General features: G+C 45.0%; 1 protein-coding gene across 2 annotated transcripts in view; it reads right to left on the bottom strand.

The window, feature by feature from the left end:
* The window catches only part of LOC129707214 (transcriptional repressor CTCF-like), a 36890-nt gene extending 13377 nt beyond the window's left edge, over positions 1 to 23513 (bottom strand). The window contains exons 1-5 of one of the 2 annotated variants that reach the window (XM_055652046.1): positions 23402 to 23513; positions 19824 to 20253; positions 18593 to 18866; positions 8453 to 8623; positions 3546 to 3679 (exon numbers count right to left, since the gene is read on the bottom strand). In XM_055652046.1, the coding sequence (XP_055508021.1) occupies positions 3546 to 3679; positions 8453 to 8623; positions 18593 to 18866; positions 19824 to 20114 (870 nt within the window). In that variant the 5' untranslated portion in view covers positions 20115 to 20253; positions 23402 to 23513. Of the gene's footprint in view, positions 1 to 3545; positions 3680 to 8452; positions 8624 to 18592; positions 18867 to 19823; positions 20405 to 23401 lie in introns of those variants that run through there. The other variant, XM_055652047.1, reaches the window with a different exon arrangement.
* Between the last annotated feature and the right edge of the window lie 2424 nt (positions 23514 to 25937).

Raw genomic sequence — 25937 nt, 5'->3', positions numbered from 1 at the left:
GAATTAGGTCGTGAAAGTGGGACAGGCCCTTCAGGAGGATTAAGGCATGAGAGTCTGGAAAATGTGGACAGGTAGAATTAAGGGCTAGATTGAGTGGTGAAGGAGTGATCTAGAGGCAGAAAAGCATAGGGCTTACTTAACTGTTTAATGCCAGAATAATTTTAAAATGGTTATTGTTAAGAGTGTCCAAAGATAATCATCCAGATAAACATTGTCAGTTCGCAACAAAAAGGAATGGCGTCATCTGGTTCATCACTGATGCAGAAATCACATCTACCACACAAGGCCAACATGCCAGGTAATGCCCATTAAATGTCTATACTAGAGTAAAACATGCCCATCATCATGTTTCGCTACAGAAATAATTGAGCTTCAATTGCATAATGATGAAATAACTGCATTTTAAATTTGTTTCAAGGGAAGCAGGGGAGTTATCCAGGTATCCTGTCTAACAATTAGTCTTTATCCAAGATATATTACCCAATCAACCCTCTTTAGACAGATTGACTCACTCTCGTTAGACAGATAGGTTGGTTTAGTGGTTCACCATAACCAACGCTATGACTCTCCAAAACTGGTTGGCATTGGTATATGGCAAATAGTGTAATTTGTGGTGGATTCCTAATTATCTTTCCTTAAAGTTTGAGCCCACATTCTTGCCCTTTGACTTCAATTTAAGCTAAAGTTTCAGCCTTTGCTCATCATGATACTCACCCCATTACAGATTAAGGAAGCAATGTCAGTAAATAGTCTATTTCATTTCCTAGAGTAAAAGCTTTTCACTGTATCTTAGTACACATGAAAATAATCAACTAATTCTCTTAATCTCTAGCCTCCAATTCCTCTTCCCTTAAAAACTAAATTCCGTTCATTGGTCATTCTAATCTCTACCGCATGATCCTTGTAAATCAGTTTAAATAATTATTAAATTCTTGGATGTTTTATTCCAAAAATTGATTAAATAAAATGTTCTTCCTGAATTTGAGAACAGGAGACACATTAATTTTCTAAAGCATTACAATGGTCACAGTTGCATTGCTGACATCAAAGGTCTAATCTGCATGTGGTTCTGGCTATAGTACTAAGAAAACATACAAATATTGCAGAATTTACATATTTATCATTCCTAGGCACTGCTATGAGGATTATGTTCCTAATACTGTATTAAATGTTAGTTATGCTTAAGATGTCGCAATGATAATCAATCTGCATTAAACCATTTATCTGAAATACAATTCATTAATCTAATAGTAATGTCATTAATAACGTACCCCCAATGCTGGGATAACTGCTGTTTATGATGTATATATAAATGATATGGATGAAATTATAGGTGGTCTGAAAAGTAAGTTTGCAGATGGTACATAAATTGGTGGCTTTGTGGATGGTGAGGACGGGGTAAAGTATGGTATAGATCAATTGGAAATTTGGTCAGAGAATTGGCAAATAGGGTTTAATCTGGACAACTGTGATGTTCTGCACTTTGGGAGGTCAAATATAAGAGGAAAATGGCCAAACAATGGTGGGGATCCTTAGGAGCATTGACCAAGTCCATAGTTTTCTGTGAGTGGCAACACAAGTGGATAATTTGGTAAAGATGGCATAAGGAATGCTTGCCATCATCAGTCAGGGCATTGTGTATACAATTTGGAACATCATGTTGCAACTGCAAAAAACGTCAGTATTATTCGCAGTTCTGGTCATCACACTATACGAAGGATAGAGAGGTTCAACAAGATGGAGACAGAAGAGACTTCAGATGTGGGAATTTTGAGCAAAAATCTGCTGGTGAAACTCAACTAATGGAATTCACCAGGATGTTGCCTGGATTTGATTGTATTAACAATAAGAAGAAGTTGGACAAACTTGGATCGCTTTCTGTAGATAGTAGGAGGCTGAGAGGGTGAACTAATAGAAGTATATAAAATTAGGAGATGCATAGGGTCCTTTTCAAAAAAAAATCATGAGAATCTTTTTCCCAGGGTGACAAGATGAAATACAAAAGGGTAGAGGTTTAAAGTGAGAGGGTAAATGTTTAAAGGAGATGTGCGCGATGGGTTTATTTTACAGAGAATGATAGATGCCTGAAATGCACGACCAGGGGAGGTGGGGAGACAATACGACAGCGGGGCATTTTGACAGACACAATTTAGATAGAATTGGATGAATAGAAAGTTATGGACAATGCGGCAGCTGATGGGATTAATAGATGGGATTAGGTTAAAGTGGTAAAATGATCAACACGGACATGGTAGACCAAAGAGTCTTATCCTGCATTCTGAGTAATGTGGTTACCAAAATGAAGACACCAAGATATTAAATAATGAAAGAAAGATAACAGCAGGGCACATTTAAGATACAAATTGCATTGTGCAGAGCTGTGTTTCAGCATCATTCAAATTATTTTCAATTGTTTTAGTTCAAAATTGCAAAACTGTCATGAGGCAAGTCAGTATTTTGTGTAATTTGATCAGGCATTTCTGGGTACTGGGTAAATGCCTAAAGAATACTCTTGTCTGGAGTTTCTGGAACTGAGTTTCAACATTTTGCTTTAGAATCATCATTCGCCACTGCCCACAGAATGAGACGATCACTAATCACATTCTCTGAAACTTTGGGCAGTTATATAAGACGTTGGTTACATTTACAGTATTCTGTTCAGTTTTGGGCACTATGTTATAGGAAAGCTGTTGTCTATCTAGAAAGGGTGCAGAGAAGATTTACAAGGATGTTGCTTGGACTCGAGGGCCTGAGTTTAATGGGGAGGTTGAGCAGGCTAGGACTCGATTGTTCCCTGGAGTGCAGGAGGAAGAGGTGTGATCTAATAGAGGTGTATACAATCAAGATAGGAATAGATCAGGTAAAGCACAGGCTCTTACCCAGTGTAAGGGAATTGAGAAGGTTTAACGTGAGGGGGGAAAGATTTTATATGATCCTGAGGGGTAACTTTTGTAAACAGATTATGGAACAAGCTGCCGGAGGTAGTTGAGGCAGGTTACTATCACAACGTTCAAGAAACATTATACATGTTAGACAGATACATGGATAGGATAGGTTCAGCGGGATATGGGCCAAATTCAGGCAGGTGGGACTAGTGTAGATGGGACATGTTGGTCGGTGTGAGCGTTAGACTGTAAGACGCTGTAAGACCCCATGACTACACAGTGATTTCTCAGGCTATTATCTCTTGTCCAAGGATATACAGGAGTAATGCTAGGTATTTGGCCAACAGGTTTATTTTGTGCTCGGTATGATAGTCCAATATATTTGCAGGTAAATATAGGGAATAACTGCAATGGACAATCTTACCTCCTTTGCAAATTTACTGCACATTTAGTCCTAGTTTCAGGATAAACAGACTCTCTCCCTGGCAAGAAACCTAATACAAACACTAAGCAAAATGAAAGGATCTAAGACCCGATAATTATACTTTTTCTTTTCTCTTTTCTGTCTTATGTCCCTGGGAATTAAGAAACCGTCAGAAAACATACATTTGGAAAAACTGCCAGAATCTGAAACCCATTTAGCTATTGTACAGCACTCACCTCCACGCTGGCATAATCACAGATTGAGCATTTGAAGGGCTTCTCATGAGTGTGCTTGTAACGTCTATGTCGCACTACTTCCCCGCTTGTAACAAACGCCATAGCACAGTCTGGACACTTGTGTGGTCGAGTGCCTAAAAGAAAGATTGCCGTAAGATTAATGATTTGCTTCTAGTAGAAATGTGGATTAAATTAACTTTTTCATAGCATTCGTTTTAAACTATAGTGCATACTAATTGCAAAATCAAAAATAGACCAGGTACCTTTTTTCTCAAAATGTTCATATTTCACGTTAATAGATAATTTACAGAATGTGTTTCGCAATCAGCCATTGTAGTATGTTTTAGGTAAAGCACTGCTCTGAGGCCAATCTGCTCTCAAAACAGGGAAGCTGGGACTCATTGGAAGTTGCCCAAACTGAAATAGGACAAGTGGAAGATCCAATCCACATTAGAATGAGTTTAAGAAGGAACTGCAGATGCTGGAAAATCGAAGGTACACAAAAAAGCTGGAGAAACTCAGCGGGTGCAGCAACATCTATGGAGCGAAGGAAATATTCAACGTTTCGAGTCTGAAGAAGGGTTTCGGCCCAAAACGTTGCCGATTTCCTTCGCTCCACAGATGCTGCTGCACCCGCTGAGTTTCTCCAGCTTTTTTGTGTACCCACATTAGAATGAGCTGGGGAAGAAGCTCAGTCTGAGTTAGTGAGACTATGGAATAGGTAGACACAAGGAACTGCAGATGCTGGTTTACCACAAAAAAAAGACAAAAAGTGCTGGAGTAACTCAATGGATCAGGCACATCTCTGTAGAGCATGGATTGGCAACATTTTGGGTGAAGACCCTTCTTCAGACCAATTGTAGTTGGGGGGGAAGAAAGTAGGAAGAGAAGTAGGGACGGGACAAAGTCTGTCTAGTGATAGATGGATAAAGGTGAGGGGGGAGGGGATTGATTGGCAGATGGTTGGACAAGGGCAGAGATGAAAAGACAAAGAGTGTGAGATAAGGAGAGAAGGGCTGATTAGGGGTAGTCAGCATGGTTATGTACGTGGGAGGTCGTGTCTCACAAATCTGATTCGGTTTTTTGAAGACGTGACCAAAAAGGTCAATGAGGGCAGAGCTGTAGATATATCAATGATTTGGATGAGAACATACATGGTGAGATTAGCAAGTTTGCAGATAATACAAAAGTGGGTGGTTTTGCAGATAGTGAAGATGGTTGTGAAAGATTGCAGTAGGATCTTGATTAATTGGCCAAATGGGTTGATGGAATTTAATGCAGAAAGATTCTTCCGGAAGTAGCGGCGCTGTTGACAGCTGCGGCTCGCCTGCAGTCCGGCTGTTTTTACTTTTTTTGTTGTTTTCTTTTGTCCTGTTTTAGTTAAATTTTAGTTTATTAGGTTGTGTATATGTGTGTGGGGGGGGGGGGGGGAAACATGTTTTTTTGTCTCTTCCTTCGGGGGAATGCGACTCTTGTCGTATCCCCCTTCTCTGCCTCTGTCTGCACTGAGGCCTAATGGTGGAGCTGGCAGCCTCCAACTGCGACCAACCTCGAGGCTCCAGAGGCAGAGCCAGCCAGGACTTACCAACGTGAGGCTGGCCGAATTTGGGCTGTGGCAGGCGTTCCGGCGGTGGTGGCCCGGCTTCGGGGCTGAGGCGGCGGCGACCTGAATTCGGGGCTCGGCCGCGGGCCCAATGGACGACATCGTCGGGAGCTCGAAGGTCACAGGTTGGTGACCTGATTTTCCGGAGCTCCCGCAACTACAGCTGCACCCGCTGGACTGCAGCTTCGACCACCCCGCGCCACGGAGCTTGAACCGGCCCGTTCGCGGAGCTCGGTTGAGCCGCGGGACTTACTTACCATCATCCGGCAGGGTCACAACAACGGAAGCCTGGATCGCCTCAGCGCAGAGGGAGAACAAGGAGGGAAGAGACAGAGACTAAGACTTTTGCCTTCATCACAGTGAGGAGGTGCCTGGTGAACTCACTGTGGTGCATGTTAATTTGTGTTTATTGTATGTTTTGGTATTTATTATTATATGTATGACTGCAGGCAACGAAACTTCGTTCAGACCTAAAGGTCTGAATGACAATAAAGGAATCTAATCTAATCTAAAAAGGTGAGGTGTTGCATTTTGTGAAATCTAACATGGGCAGGACTGACACAGTGAATGGTGGGGCTCTGGGTAGTGTTGTAGAGTAGAGGGATCTTGGCGTGCAGGTGCATAGCTCCCTGAAGGTGGAGTCACAGGTGGTCAAAAAGGCTTTTGGCACATCGGCCTTCATCAGTCAGAGTATTGAGTATAGAAGTTGGGAGGTCATGTTGAAGTTGTATAAGACGTTGGTGAGGCCATAATTAGAGTATTGTGTTCAGTTCTGGGCACCGTGTTATAGGAAAGATGTTGTCAAGCTGGAAAGGATACAGAGAAGATTTACGAGGATGTTGCCAGGACTAGAGGATCTGAGTTATAGGCAATGGTTGAGTAGGCTGGGACACTATTCCTTGGAGAACAGGAGAATGAAGGGTGAACTTATACAGGTGTATAAGATTATGAGAGGAATAGATCGGGTATAGGCACAGAGTCTCTTGCCCAGAGTAAGTGAATTGAGGAATAAAGGACATAGGTTTAAGTTGAAGGAGAAAAGATTTAACAGGAATCTGAGCTCTACAAACTACAGAAGAGGTAGCTGAGGCAGGGACATTTAAGAAACAGTTGGACAGGTACATGGATAGGACAAGTTTGGAGGGATATAGACCAAATGCTGGCAGGTGGGACTGGTATAGCTGGCGCGTGCTGGCCGATGTGGGTAAGTTGGGCCGAAAGCCTTGTTCCCATACTGTATCACTCTATGAATCTAAGGTTAGAAGTGGTGTGAAATGCATAGCCAGAATAAGGAATATAGGTGGAAGGGGACGGGGAGAAGAGGAAAGTGAGAAATGGGTGCTGGCAATGTAAGGCAGCAACTCTACCGCTGCACCACTGTGATGCCCTAACTATTAAATTATTGTATTATTGATTATTGTATATTTATTTTTATATTATTGCGTTAATGAGTCTGTAAAGTTGCTGTTGGTAAGAATGCCACTGTCCTGTCGCTGGTACATATGACAATTAAATTCTCTTGATTTGACAAGATCCATAAACACCAATGTGACTGAAGGGAAAAATAATAGCCAAATCCAAGGGAAATTATCCATATGTACTTTGAAATTCAGTTTATGTTTCATCTAACAGGGAAGCAATCATACAACACTGCACTGAAATCTTAACCTAAACGTTACATTGAAATCATCAGACACGACTTAACACTATAATGTTATGATTAAGCAACTACTCTCTGAGTCACAAGCAAATTATGTCTGAAGAAGGGTCTCAGCCCAAAACGTCACCCATTCCTTCTCTCCAGAGATGCTGCCTGTCCTGATGAGTTACTTCAGCATTTTGTGTCTATCTTCGGTTTAAACCAGCATCTGCAGTTCCTTCCTACACAAGCAAATTATATGTAGCAGTCTGAAATAGAAGAGTAAATTCACTTTCTCATAATTCCCATAGAAACCTTTCAAAGGAAAAATGGTCAGTAAAACCAAAGTGGGCCCAACTCTTAAATTCACAGGCCAGTCAAGTAAGAAACATTTGGAATAGGCAAATTCAGTATTACACCTGTGCATGCCCAGGTCAATTGGGATAAACATTCTCGGCAGCTGAGCTACTGTGTGTATACGGACCTGCGTTTCAAACGTATTTTTAAGTTTTGCGTCTTCGAGGTAAGAAAATACTGCTTTCAAAACTATTAACTGTGTGTATTTATGGTTCATTTGTACAAAACTACGATGATTTTGGTGGTTATATTGCTTTATGCTTCGGTGAGTAAGCGAGATCGTGACAATGAATAACAACCATTTTTTTATTGTTTTTGTTTGGGGGGGGGAAAAAAAGAGGATGAAATGAAATGTATGATTTCTAAAACTATCAATAGATAATATGAAAAGTATTTGTGAGGTTTTCACCTCTTACTATACTAGTCAACGGCCACGGGCTGTATGCACATTTGTTGACTTCTGAATGAGTTCTGCATGTACATGTGTAAGTAAAGTTGTGTAGTACAAAACACAGCCACGAGTCTCCTGACTAATCATGTCTCTTCTCAATCCCATTACATTGGATAATTTGAATCAGTATTTGACATTCCAATTTTCTGATAGGTCACTAAGCAGGAGAGACTTCAGTGAAGTAGCCGGTTGGTTAGCCTCATCATAACTGGCAAGATGATTTGACAGCTCGACGATGGGTGTGGGAGGCCAGCAGTTTAGTCCTTGTGATTCACCAAGCCACCCATCGTTCAGTTCGCTCATAGGATCGGGAAGAATTTTTTCTCCACATTTCAAGAGTTCCTTGTATTGATCAGCATGACAACGTTTTTCTTCACCGGCAGTCGGTAGCACGGGCTTCTTCATGTACAATGCAGCATAAGCAAGAGCAGTGAGATTTCTCGTCCTGTCATTTTCAACCCCCTTTTTCAACTCTCTGTCCGCTAAAAAATGCTTCAAAGCTTCGACTTTCCATCGCAGAAAATCATCCAGTGACATATCGTTGTAATTTGGATCAGCTATAACCAATATGATTCAAAGAAGACGAAAACTCAGAACGAAAATGCACTTACAGTTTATACAGGACTTAAAAAAAATCCCGAATGACCTTTGACAAATCCTATGATTCCTTGCGTTTATCGAGATACCAAACATGCTTATTAAATAGCTCATAAACACCATGCATTACCACAACCTATCAGGAGAGGGCAGACAGGATTTAATTGATGTCTCATTCAAATGTTGGTCTCCAACAGGCCAGGAATCAAGAACACCGCATTGTAATGTACATGAACACAGAAGGTAACCAGCACATTTACCTGTATGAGTATTGATATGGTTTTGGAGGAGGGTGATGGTTCGGAAAGCTTTATCACATAGATGACATTTATGTGGCCGTTCATTTGTATGGCTTCTCATATGACGGTCTACACTAGATCGTTGAGGGAAGGTGCGTGAACATAGATTACACGGAAAAGTCTTCTTAACGCCTGTAGAATAAAAAGCAATTAAAGAACTAAACATGTTAGTTACTGTTCATGAATGTCAAATAATCTTACTAATAATAAACAAACTGAGCTGAGGGAACTGATTCTCAGTTAATAATGCACTACATAGTAATGATTTCTTAATCGTCATTGGCCAATTACAAAATACAATTCTTCAGCTTGCCAGAAAGGTTTGTAGAAAATCTTAGTCCAAAATTAGGGCAATCGAGAATGAGGATGCAAAACTATGATTAGCCTGCCTAATTCACTTTAATAATGGGTAATGTCAGACCCACAATTATTGGTTAATTTTAAACACTTTAAAAAAAAATAGCTTCAAGTGGATGAAGTAATCAAATAACCCTCGTTATTACGGATCCCTTTATAACCAATTTCAGTTATAACGGACAGAGTGTCCCCACAGTAATTAGACACCACTGTCTCTTTAAGAAAGGCTGATAGTTACACCGCGGGAGGTCATCGAAATTGACAAGCATTTGCTTCGATCCACACGTGTGCAATGATACTCTATTAAACAATGTAACAAACAGCCTTTGGTATTTTTAGCTTGCAGTAACAAAAATACATTTTTGGCCGTTATAAAGAACTTTGTATTTGAAAACAAATGGTTTCAAGAAGTGACTGATTGGAGCGAATCCCTTACTTGGTGATCGCGAACAATCGGCAATAACGGACACCATCCCCCTCCCCTATGGTCTGCTATAATGAAGGGTATCTGAAGAAGAGCACAAAAGCTGAAGAGCAAGTTTATTTCATGTGGATGGTTGAATGAGATTATTTCTAATGTGCTTGAACAAATGGTACCTTTCATCTTGTATCGTGTCACCATTGGCTCCAGGAAAGTGTTACGAGTAGGGTCTGACTTATAGAAAGCATACATTTATCAGTTCTAATCAAAAGCTGCATAATATTGATTCTGATTTACATGCACAGCATAATTTTTCTATCATTAGTTTATGCTGGAAAATAAGGATTAGTGGAGATAGATTAGGACTGTTATTGTGCCACATTACAAATAATCCAGGAGTGACTGAAGGTCTGGCATATACTTAAACCTTGCTGACAAATTCAAGTACACACATTAAAAATCATAAGTGCAAATAGGCTGTGGGCTGAGCATCAAAAATGTGTCTAGAATTTAACTTTTGTGAACCATGTCTGGTATCAACTTGAAATTTGACATAGATAAGATAAAATATAATTGAGAAGGAATTCATATCTCGTCAGTGTCAAAAGTTGCACTTTAATTAAGCTAATTAGAAAATTAGATCGAAAAAGTAAGTGCCATCTAGTGCTCAATGCTCATATTACTCTATGCGAGCCTAATTCCGTGCTGAGTTATTATACCATAAATATATATATGACGTGAATATGACTGGAGTTATATATAATTCTATATAATTATATTATATTAAAATAATATGATGAATATAATTGTGAGTGTATATGTTGAGTGAGACTGCCGCAGAGGTCCCGGGTTTCATCGGCTCCTGAACCGGCCTAATTAATGGGTGAGGGCAGATCCTGTGCGTTCCCCCGTTTACTGAATACCACTGACTGCCAGTGGGAATAGTGGGGGTCACGGCCATAGTGGAACGGGGGCAGTGCCAGGCTGGGGGAAGGCGAAGGCATTTTCCACTGCGAGGAAAATGCCTAACCCTAACCTTAGGTCGTCCCCCTTCCAGAGCTGCCACTGCTGGAGTTAGAGCCGCTTTGGGACCGGCTGCGGGCTCCGTACGTGTGCCCTTCTGGATCATCGTGGTGATGAGGTGGGGAGCAGCACTGCCCTGCACGCTGCCCAGGCCACCTTCAGCATCCCCATAGCGCTGGCTCCGTCAGTCCGCCTGCTCGCTCGCTCGCTGCACCACCAGCTGGCCAACAGCCCCAAAGACCCCTTGGCCGACAGCCCAACCGACCCCTTGCAGCATCCATCGGCATACCGACAGACCCCTTGCAGCAACCACTGGCATACCGACAGCCCGACCGGCCCCTCGCAGCATCTACTGGCCTACCAACAGCCCAACTGACCCCTCGCAGCACTCACCGGCGGGCCGACAGCCCGACCGACTGACTGACCCTAACCCTAGCTCTACATTTTTATTTATCTTTTTTATTTAACAGTTCACATCATAACTTTACAACGATAAATCAGTTGTAAAACAAAATTATCAGTATCGTTACATTACCTTTATTCCTTCGAGACCTTGCTATTGTTTTGATGTAATTAGGAGGCAGTCATGATCCCAGGGTGCTCGCTGCATAACGACCATGTAACAAAGCGCGTGATTGGTCAATTGGCGTCCGCCTCAATGCAAAACGCGCATTGATTGGACAATTACTGCTCGGAAAATTGGAGGTTTTTCTCATATTTGAAAAATACGTGCAGGTTTTGGTCTTGACGAGTTTCAGGTATGATTTCTATAATATTTTTATACAATATGTTATAAATACAGGTAGATACGTGATTTGGGTCACAAAATGAAATGAAAAAGCACCTCGGCCAATGATCTAAAAGCTACAATCAACATTGGTGAATATGAAAATATGACAATTTTATAATGGATCTATGCTGTGAAATTTCTTCCTAACCGGATTCATTCTGAATTTCCACATAATATGAGATCTTACCAAGAGTTATAAAGATTCACTCCTTTTGAGGTTCTAATAAGGTAAATCACAAAAAGGTCATGCCTAACCTGCCAACACATCACGTGTGTCTCCAGGGGGGAAAGAACTTTGGACCACTGCTACACGCCATTCAGGAAAGGCTACAGGGCCGTTTCTCTGCCTCCTTTTGGAAAATCTGACCACGCTGCCATTTTCCTGCTGCCGGAGTATAAACAACAGATAGTATGGGAAGCGGCAGTGACGAGGGACGTGAAGCGATGGTCTGACCATACAGAGGCCATGCTGCAGGATGCACTGAGCGATGTCGAGTCAAGTTCCAGAGACATCAGTGAGTTCGCGGACTGCGAAGGGCAGTGAAGGACACAAAAAGGAGGTACAGGGACAGGATGGAGTCGCAGATGGAGCAGCGGGACACCAGACACCTTTGGCAGGGGCTACGGACTATAACTAACTACCACAGCATCCCCCCCTCAACCGGGAGTGCCGGCACCTCCCTAGCTGATGACCTGAACTCTTTTTACGCACGATTCGAGACGGGCAACATCACCCCTAGCTCGCCAGCTAACAACATCCACCATTGTACAAGTGCCTAAGAATGCCTCTCCAGCTTGCTTGAATGACTACCGACCAATGGCCCTCACCTCAGTAGCCAAGAAATGCTTCGAGTGGCTGATCAAGAACCACATCTGTGCCTTCCTCCCTCACACCATGGACCCGCTGCAGTTCGCATACCGTCCAAACAAATCCACGGATGATGCGGTCTCAAAGGTTCTGCACACCACTCTCTCTCACCTTGACAGCCAGAAGGGGAGCTATGTGAGGGTGCTGTTCATTGATTTCAGTTCAGCTTTCAATACCATAGTCCCCACCAGACCTGCTGAGAAGCTGCTGGAACTGGGGCTGAACATTCCCGTGTGCCTGGGTCCTGGACTTTCTCACCGCCACGCCCCAGGTGGTCAAGATGGGGAGACATACCTCCAACCCCCTCACCCTGAACACAGGATGCCCCCAGGGTTGCGTCCTGAGCCCCCACTGTACTCCCTGTACACACATGACTGTGTGGCCAGGTTCTGCTCCAACTCCATCATCAAGTTTGCTTATGACACTGTGGTGGTGGGCCTGATCTCCGATAACGATGAAAAGGTCTACCTGTAGGAGTTGGCTGATCGGGCACTCTGGTGTCAGGACAACAGACTCCTCTTGAATGTCACAAAAAATAAGGAGCTGATTGTGGACTTTAGAAGGGCTCAACATCCGAGGACATACACGCCACTGGAGATAAATGGGACTACTGTGGATAGGGTGAGCAGCTTTAAATACCTGGGAGTCCACATCAAAGAGGATCTGACATGGACAACACATACTGCCGCACTGGTGAGTAAAGCAAGGCAGTGCCTTTACCACCTCAGGCAGCTGAGGAAATTCAGAGTCTCTCTGAGGATCCTTCAGTGCTTCTACTCTGGGGCTGTAGAAAGCATCTTGTCCGGTAACATCTCAATCCGGTTTGGGTACAGCTCTGCCCAAGACAGGAAGGCTCTGCAGAGAGTAGTGTGTTCGGCCGAATGCACTTTGGGAACTACACTCACCCCCCCTGCAGGACCTATACACCAGGAGGTGCAGATCCAGAGCAAGCAACATGATGAAGGACCCCTACTACCCCAGCAACGGATAGTTCCACCTGCTACGGTCAGGCAAGCGCCTCCACTGTCACGCTGCGAAAACAGAGCGGATGAGACGGATTTTCTTCCCACAGGCCATTAGGACTGTAAACTCTAATCTCACCAGGGACTAATTTACTGTTGTGTTATGTCTTTTTTTTCCTAAAATGTAAATACTGGTTGTGTTCGATTCTGTTCTGTTGTTTTTGCACAATCTGCAGACATTGTCACTTTCATTTCACTGCACATCTTGTATGTGTATGTGACAAATAAACTTGATTTGCATCCGTGCCCAGTATGATGCAGTTTTGCCTGCAGAATCCCTCAGAATGAGGATCGTGTGGGTAGTTTGCCCCATTTTTACTGGAGATTTAAAGATTGAGAAGCTGCAAACATTCCAATTTTGCACTCCAGATGAAGCAGGAAAGTTCTCAGGTGACGGCTACCGTTACAACACAATTGCTGATTATAGGCTACACCTGCATCCCATACAGCAACACTGAAACATCTCGCCGCTAATGAACAGGAGCTCTACCACGATCGATAGTGAGCGCTGTTACCAGTTATCACATTTTTTCTTTATGCTATTCATATGCTCCAACCAATTCTTGGTGCAAGTTCAAGTTCGTTCAAGTGATTTATTGTCATGTGTCCCTGTATAGGACAATGAAATTCTTGCTTTGCTTAAGCACACAGAAAAATAGTAGGCATTTACTACAAAACAGATAAATGTGTCCATATACCATGATATAAATATATATACACATGAATAAATAAACTGATAAAGTGCAAATAGCAGAAAGTGGTTATTAATAATCAGAGTTTTGTCCGAGCCAGGTTTAATAGCCCGATGGCTGTGGGGAAGTAGCTATTCCTGAACCTGGTTGTTGCAGTCTTCAGGCTCCTGTACCTTCTACCTGAAGGTAGCAGGGAGATGAGTGTGTGGCCAGGATGGTGTGGGTCTTTGATGATACTGCCAGCCTTTTTGAGGCAGCGACTGCGATAAATCCCCTCGATGTAAGGAAGGTCAGAGCCGATGATGGACTGTTTACTACTTTTTGTAGTCTTTTCCTCTCCAGGATGCTCAAATTGCCGAACCAAGCCACGATGCAACCGGTCAGCATGCTCTCTACTGTGCACCTGTAGAAGTTAGAGAGAGTCTTCCTTGACAAACCGACTCTCCGTAATCTTCTCAGGAAGTAGAGGCGCTAATGAGCTTTTTTGATAATTGCGTTAGTGTTCTCGGACCAGGAAAGATCTTCAGAGATGTGCACGCCCAGGAATTTGAAGCTCTTGACCCTATCAACCATCGGCCCATTGATATAAATGGGGCTGTGGGTCCCCCTCCTACTCCTTCCAAAGTCCATAATCAGTTCCTTGGTTTTGCTGGTGTTGAGGGCCAGGTTATTACGCTGGCACCATATGGACAGTTGCTCGATATCCCTTCTATATTCTGACTCATCCCCATCAGTGATACGTCCCACAACAGTGGTGTCGTCAGCGAACTTGATGGAGTTCGCACTGTGGTTGGCTACGCAGTCATGGGTATAGAGTGAGTACAGCAGGGGGCTGAGCACGCAGCCTTGAGGTGCTCCCGTGCTGATTGTTATCGAGGCCGACACATTTCCACCAATACGAACAGACTGTGGTCTGTGGATGAGGAAGTCGAGGATCCAGTTGCAGAGGGATGCGCAGAGACCCAGTTCTGCGAGTTTGGTAACCAGTTTGGAGGGGATGATTGTGTTGAATGCCGAGCTGTAATCGATGAATAACAGCCTGGCATATGAGTTTTCGTTGTCCAAGTGGTCCAGTGCGGAATGGAGGGCCAGCGAGATCGCATCCACCGTTGATCTGTTGTGGCGGTAAGCGAACTGCAGTGGGTCCAGGTTTTTGTCGAGGCAGGAGTTGATTTGCTCCATGATCAGCCTCTCAATGACTATCGGCGTTAGTGCCACTGGCCAATAGTCATTGAGGCACGTCACCTTACTCTTCTTGGGCACTGGTATAATTGATACCCTTTTAAAGCAGGTGGGGACCTCAGACCTCAGAAGTGAGAGGTTAAAAATGTCCGTAAAAACTCCCGCCAGTTGGTCCGCACAGGTTTTTAAGAACACGACCGGGTATACCATCAGGTCCAGGAGCTTTTCGGGGGTTCACCCCTCTGAAGGATTTCCTGACGTCGGCCTCTGTGACTGAGACTGAAATGCCATCACAGCGAATGGGGGATCGGGAAGGCACATCAGTATTCTCCCTGTCAAAGCGTGCGTAAAACGCATTGAGCTCGTCAGGGAGTGATGTTTCACCGACATTCGAGCTGCCTCCTGGTTTCGCCTTGTAGGAGGTGATTGCATTCAGGCCCCGCCACAGCTGCCGAACATCTGTCTCATCCTCCAGTTTGGAGCAGAAGTCCCTTTTGGCCTTTTTGATGGCCTTACCAAGGTCGTATCTGGACTTCATGTAGGCCACTGTATCATCGGACATGAATGCCCTGTGTCTGGACTTTAAAAGAGTGCGGATCTCAAAGTTCATCCAAGCCCCGAGTTCTTTAAATTGTGTCCCTAGCACCTTAGATCAGGGGCCTCCAAACCTTTCAGCATGAGGGCCACAATATATATTTGGCACATTTTTGCGGGCCGTAGGAAAAATAAAGAAATGTCAGTTTTATAAATGTAATGAACTCAGACAGAAGGGGGGGGGGGGGGGGGGGGGGGGGGGGGGGGGAGAGGGGGGAGGGGGGAGAGAGGGGGAGAGTGAGAGAGAGAGGGGCAGAGTGAGAGAGTGAGGGGCAGAGAGAGAGAGAGTGGCAGAGAGAGAGGCAGAGAGACAGAGAGAGGCTGAGAAGCAGAGAGAGGCAGAGAGAGGCTGAGAGGCAGAGATAGAGGCAGTTTTATATATTTTTTAATACATTTAATGAACTCAAGAGAGATAGAGAGAGGGGGAGCGACAGGGGGGGGGGAGAGAGAGAGGGGGGAGAGAGAGAGGGGGAGAGAGAGAGAGAGAGAGAGAGAGAGAGAGAGAGAGGCAGAGAGAGAGAGAGAGAGAGAGAGAGAGAGAGAGAGAGAGAGAGAGAGAGAGGCAGAGAGAGAGAGAGAGGCAGAGAGAGAGAGAGGCAGAGAGAGAGAGAGGGAGAGAGAGAGAGAGAGAGAGAGAGAGAGAGAGAGAGAGAGAGAGAGAGAGAGAGAGAGGCAGAGAGAGAGAGAGAGGCAGAGAGAGAGAGAGAGAGAGAGAGAGAGAGAGAGAGAGAGAGAGAGAGAGAGAGAGAGAGAGAGAGAGAGAGAGAGAGAGAGCAGAGAGAGAGAGAGAGAGGCAGAGAGAGAGAGAGAGAGAGAGAGAGAGAGAGAGAGAGAAGAGAGAGAGAGAGAGAGAGAGAGAGAGAGAGAGAGAGAGAGAGAGAGAGAGAGAGAGAGAGAGAGAGAGGGAGAGAGAGAGAGAGAGGAGAGAGAGAGAGAGAGAGAGAGAGGGGGGCGAGAGAGAGAGAGAGGGGGCAGAGACGGGAGAGAGCAGGAAGCAGAGAAGGAGAGTGGGCAGAGAGAGAGACGGGGCAGAGAGAGAGGGGAGAGAGAGGACAGAGAGGGAAGAGTGCACACAGTGCGAGGGCAGAGAGCAACGATCGCACATGCGCCGCTGACCCATTCTGACCGCCGCCGAACACTGCCCCCGCTGCCGAAACCCATTCTAGCCGCCAGCGCCGAACAACACCCCCCCACCACCATTGCACCCTTCTTCACGACGGACCTGTGATGTCTCGGCTCTGACAATTCGAGGGACTTACCCAGTAACAACACTAAGAGCAGCTCTGGGCATCCATGCTCCCCGACTCGAATTGACTCGACGGCTAACTGACACACGCTCCGTTCTGCGTTGAGCTAGCTGCAGGCTGGATAAAATCCAGTGGCGGGCTGGATGTGGCCCGCGTGCCATAGTTTGGAGACCCCCGCCTTAGATAATTGGACCCGACAGTGGGGGGATTACTTGCACCAACTGCCAAAAAACATCGCTTAAATTTTGGTGCAACTTACTTTGGTCCAAGACTTCAAACTGGTTGCTGGTGAATTTTAAATCGCTGTGGAAATCCCAATAGATAATGACATTGACCATTTAAAGGGAGACCTTGACCTAAGTGTCTCTACTGCTTGAGATCATCATCCTTCTTATGCCCGTTTCCTTTTAATGGACTCCAGGAAAGAGTCTATGTAGCACAAGAGATTCAAGAGAGATTCTAGAGACATTTATTGTCACATGCACCAATTGGTACAGTGAAATTTGGGGTTGCCATACAGCCATACGAATAAAAAAAAAACACAGCACACCATAGACTTTAACATAAACTTCCCCACTGTGAGGGAAGACACCAAAGTTCAGTCATCCTCCTCTGTTGTTCACTCGTGATTGGGGGCCTCCCGAGCCCCCCGCAGTCGCCGCTACAGCGGCCCCGAGGCACAGGCCCTCTCGCCGGGATGATGGAACTACGACGTCGGAACGGAAGAACATTCTTAGCAGCTAGGACTTCCGAATCGGCCACTTCTTACTGGGGACTGCGGCTACCGAAGTCCACAGGCCGAGCTGGGCGGAGATTCACATTGGCGGCCCTCGGCAAAGGAATCCCAGGACTCCGCGATGTTGAAGTCAGCTCCCAAGACTGGAAGCTCCGCAAACCACAGCTCCACGATGTTGAAGCAGCAGGCCCAACACTCCGGAGCTTCAAAGGGCGATCCCAGGTAAGGAATCGCCCGCTCCGTGATGAATCCAGTGCTGCGCCACTGCTGAAGCTCTGGTCACGCCAATCCAGTTGGTAGGCGAAGATGCAACTCGAAGAATAGTCACATCCTCGCCAGGAAGTGACTGGGAAACGGTTTCCCCCTTACCCTACCCACCTCCCCCACATAAAAATACTAAAAAACATACTTTTTAAACAGACTAAAAATAAAAAAAGATGGAAAAACAAACAGACTGTAGGCCGATGCTGCCATCATGCAACACCCCTAGTGGCATACAAACAAGACAAAAGAGAGGACAACCATGTTATGTTAAATCCAGATTTGATTGGAAAGATTTTTGTTTCCCACCCATTGTTGACGATTGCACTGCAGATATTTGTATTTCCTTCGCTCCATAGCTGCTGCACCCGCTGAGTTTCTCCAGCATTTCTGTGTACCTTCGATCTTCCAGCATCTGCAGTTCCTTCTTGAACACTTTGTATAGAGCAATTGTATTTTAAAGACTACTCAAAGAAATTCAATACTGTAGGATCAACAAATATTGCATTATATAATGGAATTTCCAACCAGTTATGTTGTCAGCAGCTATAGGGCTAAAATAAAGAAAAAATATGGAGACATGGCAATTGTCATACTTGAACAGAGGAAGGACTCTGACCACGTCCAGAAATTGCCTTTGGGATATGATGCATTTCTCTGGACACTTGCTTTGCTTTTAATTCAGATTGTAGTGGAGCAGTTATTTAAAGGTCATTACAATGCACCATAAGTAAAATAAATTGCCTGCACTGAAACAGAATGTATTTACTCCTACATCAATACCTACTTCCTAGAAAATAATCAGCATAACAAGATACCTGGAAGCTAGTCGCTTAACACTTAGCCAAGATGGAATGATAGCAAGAAAGGGACAAACAAATTATTTTCAAGTGGAAAAGAACACTAACCTTTAGTTTTAATTTTGATAGGTCTGTTGCTATTGACAAGACCAATATTTTCTACAATTACATCTGGTCGTGACCCTTCCAAAAGTGTCTCTCGATGTTCACAAATGGACACATCTGTAGTATTTCCAACTTGCATGTTAAGTGGCAATGTACTTTTTTCCTTGTTAGCAGGATTATGATCCTGATACACCAGTGTGCCCATGTAATCTGCTTCAGTAGTAGCAGTACCCAGATCTGTATGCTCAACGTTCTGCATTTCTCCATTTGGACCAACCTAACAATGAAGAAATTAACAACAAGTGAGTTTAAGGCTGGGTAAAAATATAAATCAAACAACGAATAGTGACCAGATTACATTAACTATGTTTGGGTAAGGTACAGTGTATCACACACAACTAGTCAGAGAATCTGACATTAACTTTAATATCAAAGTTTGTAGTGTGCATTGGGCCTAACGTTTTTGTGAATAGTTATGTCCATTCATGGACTTTTTGATAACAACAATGATTCCTTATTTGAGCATCTTTGCACTTTAGCTTTTCATGTCTTTGTTTTTTTATCACTATAGATGAAGCTCTTTAGTTTAATTGTTATGTCACTGTCCTGCAACCAATTTCAGCTCTCAGTAAATCTGTGGATCCAAGGGCTAAAGAGTTTCACCAGGATGTTGCCTGAAATGGAGTTACATGGAGTGACTGGATAAGCTGGGTTTATTCTCGATGGAATGTAAGGGGCATAAATCGATAGTTAGAATCGTTTGCCCAGAAAGGCAAATTTAACTAGAGGTGTAGGAAGTAACTGCAGATGCTGGTTTATACGGAAGATGGACTCAAAATGCTGGAGTAACTTGCAGCGGGACAGGCATGGATGGAAAGAATGTCTAATCTTTAGAACTAGAGGGACAGGTTTAAGTTTTTCACACAAAAGATAGTGAATGAGATGCCAGAAGAGGTATTCGAGGCAAATACAATTACAACTTTTAAAAGACATTTGGATAGGTACTTAAACAGGAAAGGTGTGACGGGATATTGGCCTAATGTAGACACATCGGATTAGGCATCACGGTTGGTATAGGCAAGATGGGCTGCAAGGGTCTATTTCTATGCTGCATGTTTCTATGATAAAAGTTATGGTATAAAACAATGCTGAATAATCATTTGAAATGTTAAACCTTTTTAGAAAAGCTATCAGTATAGTAAAAACATATTTTGCAATGTTTTCAACTCCATACCTTAAACACTTGTACTCCCTCAGGGAGCGGAAGAGTATGCATTATCTCTCCCTCACTTTCCAATGCTTGGTTCACACCAGTTGGAATGATTTCAATCCCTTCTTGATGCACTGTCATTAAATTAACCTCATTCAGGCAAGGTTGGACGTGATCATCCATATTCACCACCTGTAATGTGATGACGTGCATTTTGTCAGAACTTCCCCGCTCTACAGAATATTCCACAATGTCCTCCTCTGATTTTGTCAAAAATAAAGTTGTTTCATGGAATAAAATTTCACTTTCCATCATGGTTTCTAAACTTCAGATTTTTCCACTTTGTGTTTGCTTTGTATTCTGTCAACTGCATCACTTTTTTCTTTTAGTGAACTGCAATAAGTAAATGTCTCCAAAATATTTCCAATTCTGAGACTTCATCTGATATGGTTGCCTGAAAAGAAACATGAATTAGTCAAAACAATTTAATATATGTCTCAAACTAATGGAACATTAAAAACTGCACTTCCAGAATACTTTGGCTTCAAACTACCTTAGTGCTTCCGTGGCTGTGAAAGGTATTTTATATATGCAAGGCATTTTCTTTCTTTCTTTTTTTTTAAATATTTTTTTTTAATTTTATTTTTATTAGAAGTACGGTAAATTACAATCCCACACAACACATATATCTTAATACATTTTTTGTACCGCTTCATTTTTTTTTGAGCTTTAAGAAAAAGGTAGAAGTAAGGAAAGTAAAGAAAGTGCAAGAGAGTCGTGAAGTGCAAGAGTGTTGGGAAAAGAAAGCCCCTTAGGAAAGAAGTTAGAGAAGGAAGTAAAGTGAGAAACTAGACCCTAGAAAAGAAAGAAAGAGAAAATAGAAACTAGAAACAATCGCTCTATTGCAAGGCATTTTCTTACACCATACTTTCCTCCTTTATCAGATTTTCATAGTACAGTACACAGTACAGGTGCACAACCTTTTATCCGGTGTTCCAGAAACCGAAAAGCTCCGAAAACCGGCCATTTTTTCCAGATGTCGTCTGCGCACCAAAGCTCGCGTTTGGCGCCAAACTTGACCCAAAACGACCCACGGTCAACCCAGGTCTGTACTACTGTAGCGGCTGCCTCCTCCCTGGAGACCGGGAGACGCTTAAACATCTGTAAATCATTGCTTAAATGTTAGTCAGTTAGTTTGGAGGGCTTTTATGTGGTGAAGGGGGGTGAAGGGGTAAACTTTAATTCTTAGTCCCCTACCTGGTCGGAGAGGCGGGGAGCGGTCAATGCCTTACCGGGTCGCTGTGCAGTAAGCTCCGCAGCGCTGTGGCTGGTGGGGCCGCGGGCGGCGCCGGTTGTAGCTCCGACCCCGGCAACTCTACCCCAGGCTGCGAGGCGCTCCAAATCCAGCGCGGCCCGCGGCCGGACGCCCCAGCTCCGCGAATGTCGGGAGTCGGCGGCGTCGCAGCGCTGGGATACCAGCGGGGTGCGGGCAATGCCTTACCGGGTCGCCGTGCGGCAAGCTCCGGAGCGCTGTGGCCGCCGACACACAACATCGCGGAGCGTCGCTGGATTTGGAGCCGCGCAGCCAGGGGTAGAGTTGCCGGGGTCGGAGCTCCAACCGGCGCCGCCCGCGGCCGGACGGAGCCCCCAGCTCCGCGGCTCCAAATCCAGCGACGCTCCGCGAATGTTGGAAGAAGGCGGCCACAGCGCTCCGGAGCTTGCCGCACGGCGACCCGGTAAGGCATTGCTCGCTCCCCGCTGGTATCCCAGCGCTGCGACGCCGCCGACTCCCGACATTCTCGGAGCTGGGACGTCCGGCCGCGGGCCGCGCTGGATTTGGAGCGCCTTGCAGCCAGGGGTAGAGTTGCCGGGGTCGGAGCTACAACCGGCGCCGCCCGCGGCCGGACGGAGCCCCCAGCTCCGCGAGGTTGGGAGTCGCCGACCAGGTAGGTAGGGGACTAAGAATTAAAGTTTCCCCCTTCACCCCTACACCACCACCACCACCACATAAAATCCCTCCAAACTAACTGACTAACATTTATGCAATGATTCTCCCGGTCTCCGGGGAGGAGGCAGCTGCTCCAGACTTTTCAAGCCGCCCGCGCTACCTACCTAATCTACGCTAAAAATCTTCCATTCTGAAATCCGAAAATGTCCGAAATCCGACAAGTGTCTGGTCCCAAGGCTTTCGGATAAAAGGTTGTGCACCTGTACAACTTTAACAGTACATCAATGACAGATTCAAAATACCACTCAGTTTCATCACTGCTACACAGTGTAACATCAGATTTACAGGATTTTTTGAATTTTCCAATACATTTCAGAACTTCCACACATAAAAGTGTCAAACTAGTAATTTAAAACATTCGGAATTTTCTCCAAATATTTTAAATAAATTGTGATTTGGCTAATTATAATTCATAGGTTCCTTCCAGCAGAAATTTCTCAAGAACATTTTGACTACCAGGACTCAGTTAACTATCATTGGTTCACTTTCTGGAATTGGAAAGTAATAAAGATGTGAGAGTAGCATCAAATAATTCAGGAGATACACCCTGACCTATGGAGGAGAACCAGGACATAATGGTCAGTATGGGTAGACACAAAAAGCTGGATTAACTCAGCGGGACAGGGAGCATTTTGGAGAAGGAATGGGTAACGTTTCGGAGAGCCTTCTTCAAGTCACCCATTCCTTCTCCCCAGAGATGTTGCCTGTCCCGCTGAGTTAGTCCAGCTTTTTGGGTCTATCTTCGGTTTAAACCAGCATCTGCAGTTCCTTCCTACACACAAGGTCAATATGGGAAAGGTAAGGGGATTTAAAATGTTAGCAACCGGGAGAAGCAGGCCTTGACAGATCGAGCCAGGTGTGTAGCGAAACAGTCTACAGTTCCTCCCTACATACCTAGTCTACACTTGGTCTCAGGCCACAGAACTATCAGGGTTCCTGGGTGCATGTGAGAAAGGAGGTATAGGAACAGATACAGCAGGGGTTTGGATGGGAAGGGATGAGTAAACTAAGGAGCTGCAGAGGGAGTAGTCTGCAAAAAGAGGCGGGAACAGGAATGTGATTAGTGGTGGGATCACATTGCAGGGGAGAGAAATATTGGAGCATGATGTGTTGGATGCTGAGGCTGGTGGAATGAAAGGTTAAGACATGGGGAACTCTTACTTTGTTCTGTCTTGAGGAACTAGGATTATTGTATTCATTCCTCTTCTCTCTTTATCTTACACCCTTTCATTTCCTTTTCGTCTCCAGCTTTTGCCCATCCAGTTGCCAATTAAACTCTCCTCATCTGTATCCACCTATCACTTGCCGGCAATGTCCCACCGCCTCTCCTTCAACCAGCCCCTATCCACTTTTTGTTTCCAGCACTTTACACTTATAATCAATTTGAAGAATGGTCCAGATCGAAATGTCGCCTTTTGCTGATTTCCAGAGAGGCTGGCTGACCCGCTGAGTTATTCCAGCACTTTGTGATCTTTAGCAGCATTTGCTCTATCTTAGGCTGCCTCGTGTGTCTGAAGCATCACTGTAGTCTCACGCCTTCAAATACAACCGTGGGGGTTTCATCGGTCCGGCAACATTTATTCGACGCCCTTACTTGAGAGCAATGCTACGTGATGCAGCACGGTGACTGTTGGGGCTACGACATGGTGGGCAGTGTGATGGCGGCGCACTGGTGGCCCCTTCACTGGGCCCAGGGTGGGTGCAGGAGGGTGACGCCGCCTCAGGATGGGCGAGATCCCGACGCTCCCGTGGGCCCGGCCTGGGGCGTCGACCGTCGTCCTCACCAGCTCCTCTATAATCTTTGGTCCTCACCTCCTGCTGGCGGCGGCGGCGGGCGGGCGGGAATCGGCCGCTCGAGCAAAATGGCAGCGGTACAGACAGACCCGCTGTCTCAGCGCAAGCGCATCAGGAGGACCGCCGGCTCCGCGCAGGCGCAGGAAGGTGGCGACCGGCTGCGTGCGGGCGCAGTAAGCAGGACCGTCGGTTTCGCGCATGCCCAAGAGGAGGATGTCCGGCTCTGCGCATGCGTGGAAGGAGGGTGCCCGGCGGTGCAGCGACTTGCTGCTGCAGAATCGAAGAGTAAGTTGGGCGACATCGCCAAAGGCAGAAGAAAGCTCATTTTCTTCCCTTAGGGACAAAGAAAAACTGTTATCTCAACATTGTTCAGCCCAACAGGTAGCCATTCGGGCTCTTTGTTATCCAGCCTTTCCTTCCCATTCTCCCCCCCCCCCCCCCCCTCATTAGCCATTCGCTCTCTCATTGCCCATCCGGCTCTGTTGTTAACGCTGCCGTCAATAGACAATAGGTGTAGGAGTAGGTCATTTGGCCCTTCGAGCCAGCACCGCCATTTAATGTGATCATGGCCGATCATCCACAATCAGTGCCCCATTCCTGCCTTCCCACATCCATTACTCCGCTGTCTTTAAAAGCTCCATCTAACTCTCTTGAAAGCATCCAGAGAACTGGCCTCCACTGGCCTCTACCGACCGCCTTGAGGCAGAGAATTCCACAGAATTAGTAGAGAACATCAATACATGTTATCACCGTGGTCTAACAATACAGTCCCCACGGTTCTCAGTTGAAAGCGGTCAAACATTACCCAGCCATTGGCATTAGTACTGCTGACCCGTTGATTCACCTGCTGATTCTTGAGTTAATATAAATGATTTAGTTATAAATGTAGATGGGTCGGTGAGTAAGTTTGCTGACAACACCAAAATTGGAGGAGTTACAGACAATGAGGAAGGATGTTAGAAGATACAGCGACACATAGATCAGCTGCAGAAATGGCCAAATAAATGGCAGATTAATTTAATCTGAGCAAATGTGAGGTGTTGCACTTTGGGAGATTGAATACCATAAGGGACAGGAGTAGAATTAGGCCATTCGGCCCATCAAGTCTACTCCACCATTCATCATGGCAGATCTATCTCTCCCTCCTAACCCATTCTCCTGCCCTCTCCCCATAACCTCTGACACCTGTACTAATCAAGAATCTATCTATGCCTTAAAAATATCCATTGACGGCCTCCACAGCCTTCTGTGGCAATGAATTCCACAGATTCACCACACTCTGACTAAAGAAATTTCTCCTCATCTCCTTCCTAAAAGAATGTCCTTTAATTCTGAGGCTATGACGTATAGTCGTAGACTTTTCCACTAGTGAAAACACCCTCTCCACATCCACTCTATCTAAGCCTTTCACTATTCTGTCTGTTTCAATGAGGTCCCCCCCTTTCTCCTAAAATACAGCGAGTACAGGCCCAGTGCCGACAAAAACTCATCATAGGTTAACCTACTCATTTCTGGGATCATTCTTGTAAACCTCCTCTGGACCCTCTCCAGAACCAGCACATCATTCCTCAGATATGGTGCCCAAAATTGCTCACAATATTCCAAAAGTAGCCTCAACATGACATCCTTGTTTTTGTATACAAGCTCTCTTGAAATAAGTGCTGGCATTGAGTTTGCTTTCTTTACTACTGAATCTAAGGGAAGAGTGCACAGCGTTGATGTGCAGAGGGATCTTAGAGTCCAACTTCATAGTTCGAAGGTGGCGGCATAAGTAGATAAGGTGGTAAAGAAGGTATATGGCATGCTTTCCTTCATTGCTAGAAGTATTGAGCATATGAGTCAGGCAGCCATGATGCAGTCTATAAGAATATGGTTAGGCCGCATTTGAAATATTACGTGTAGTTCTGGTCGCCCCATTACAGGAAGGATGTAGAGGCTTTGGAGAGGGTGCACTCTCCAAAGTTACCAGAATTCTGCCTGGGTTTGAGGGTTTCAGCTACAAGGAGAGCTTGGATATTTCACTCTAGAACATTAGAGCTGGAGAGGAGATGATAGGTGTATAAAATTATGAGAGGCAATAGTCAGAATCTTTTTCCTTGAATGGAAATGGCCAACACTAGAGGATATAGCTTCTAGATGAGAGGGGCAAAGTTTCATGGAGATGTGCAGGGCAGGTTTTTTTACACAGAGTGCGTGAGGACATCAGAGCATCCAGAGAAAACCCACACAGTCACAGGGAGAACGTACAAACTCCATACAGACTGCATCTGCAGTCAGGACCGAACCAGGGTCTCTACGCTGTAAGGCAGCAAATCTGTCACTGTGCCGCCCGTCTG

The sequence above is a fragment of the Leucoraja erinacea genome, chromosome 21, assembly GCF_028641065.1.
Source record: "Leucoraja erinacea ecotype New England chromosome 21, Leri_hhj_1, whole genome shotgun sequence".
NCBI classification, from domain to species: domain Eukaryota; kingdom Metazoa; phylum Chordata; class Chondrichthyes; order Rajiformes; family Rajidae; genus Leucoraja; species Leucoraja erinaceus.
The sequence above is the reverse complement of the archived record's forward strand: the minus strand, read 5'-3'. Positions and strand labels throughout refer to the sequence as shown.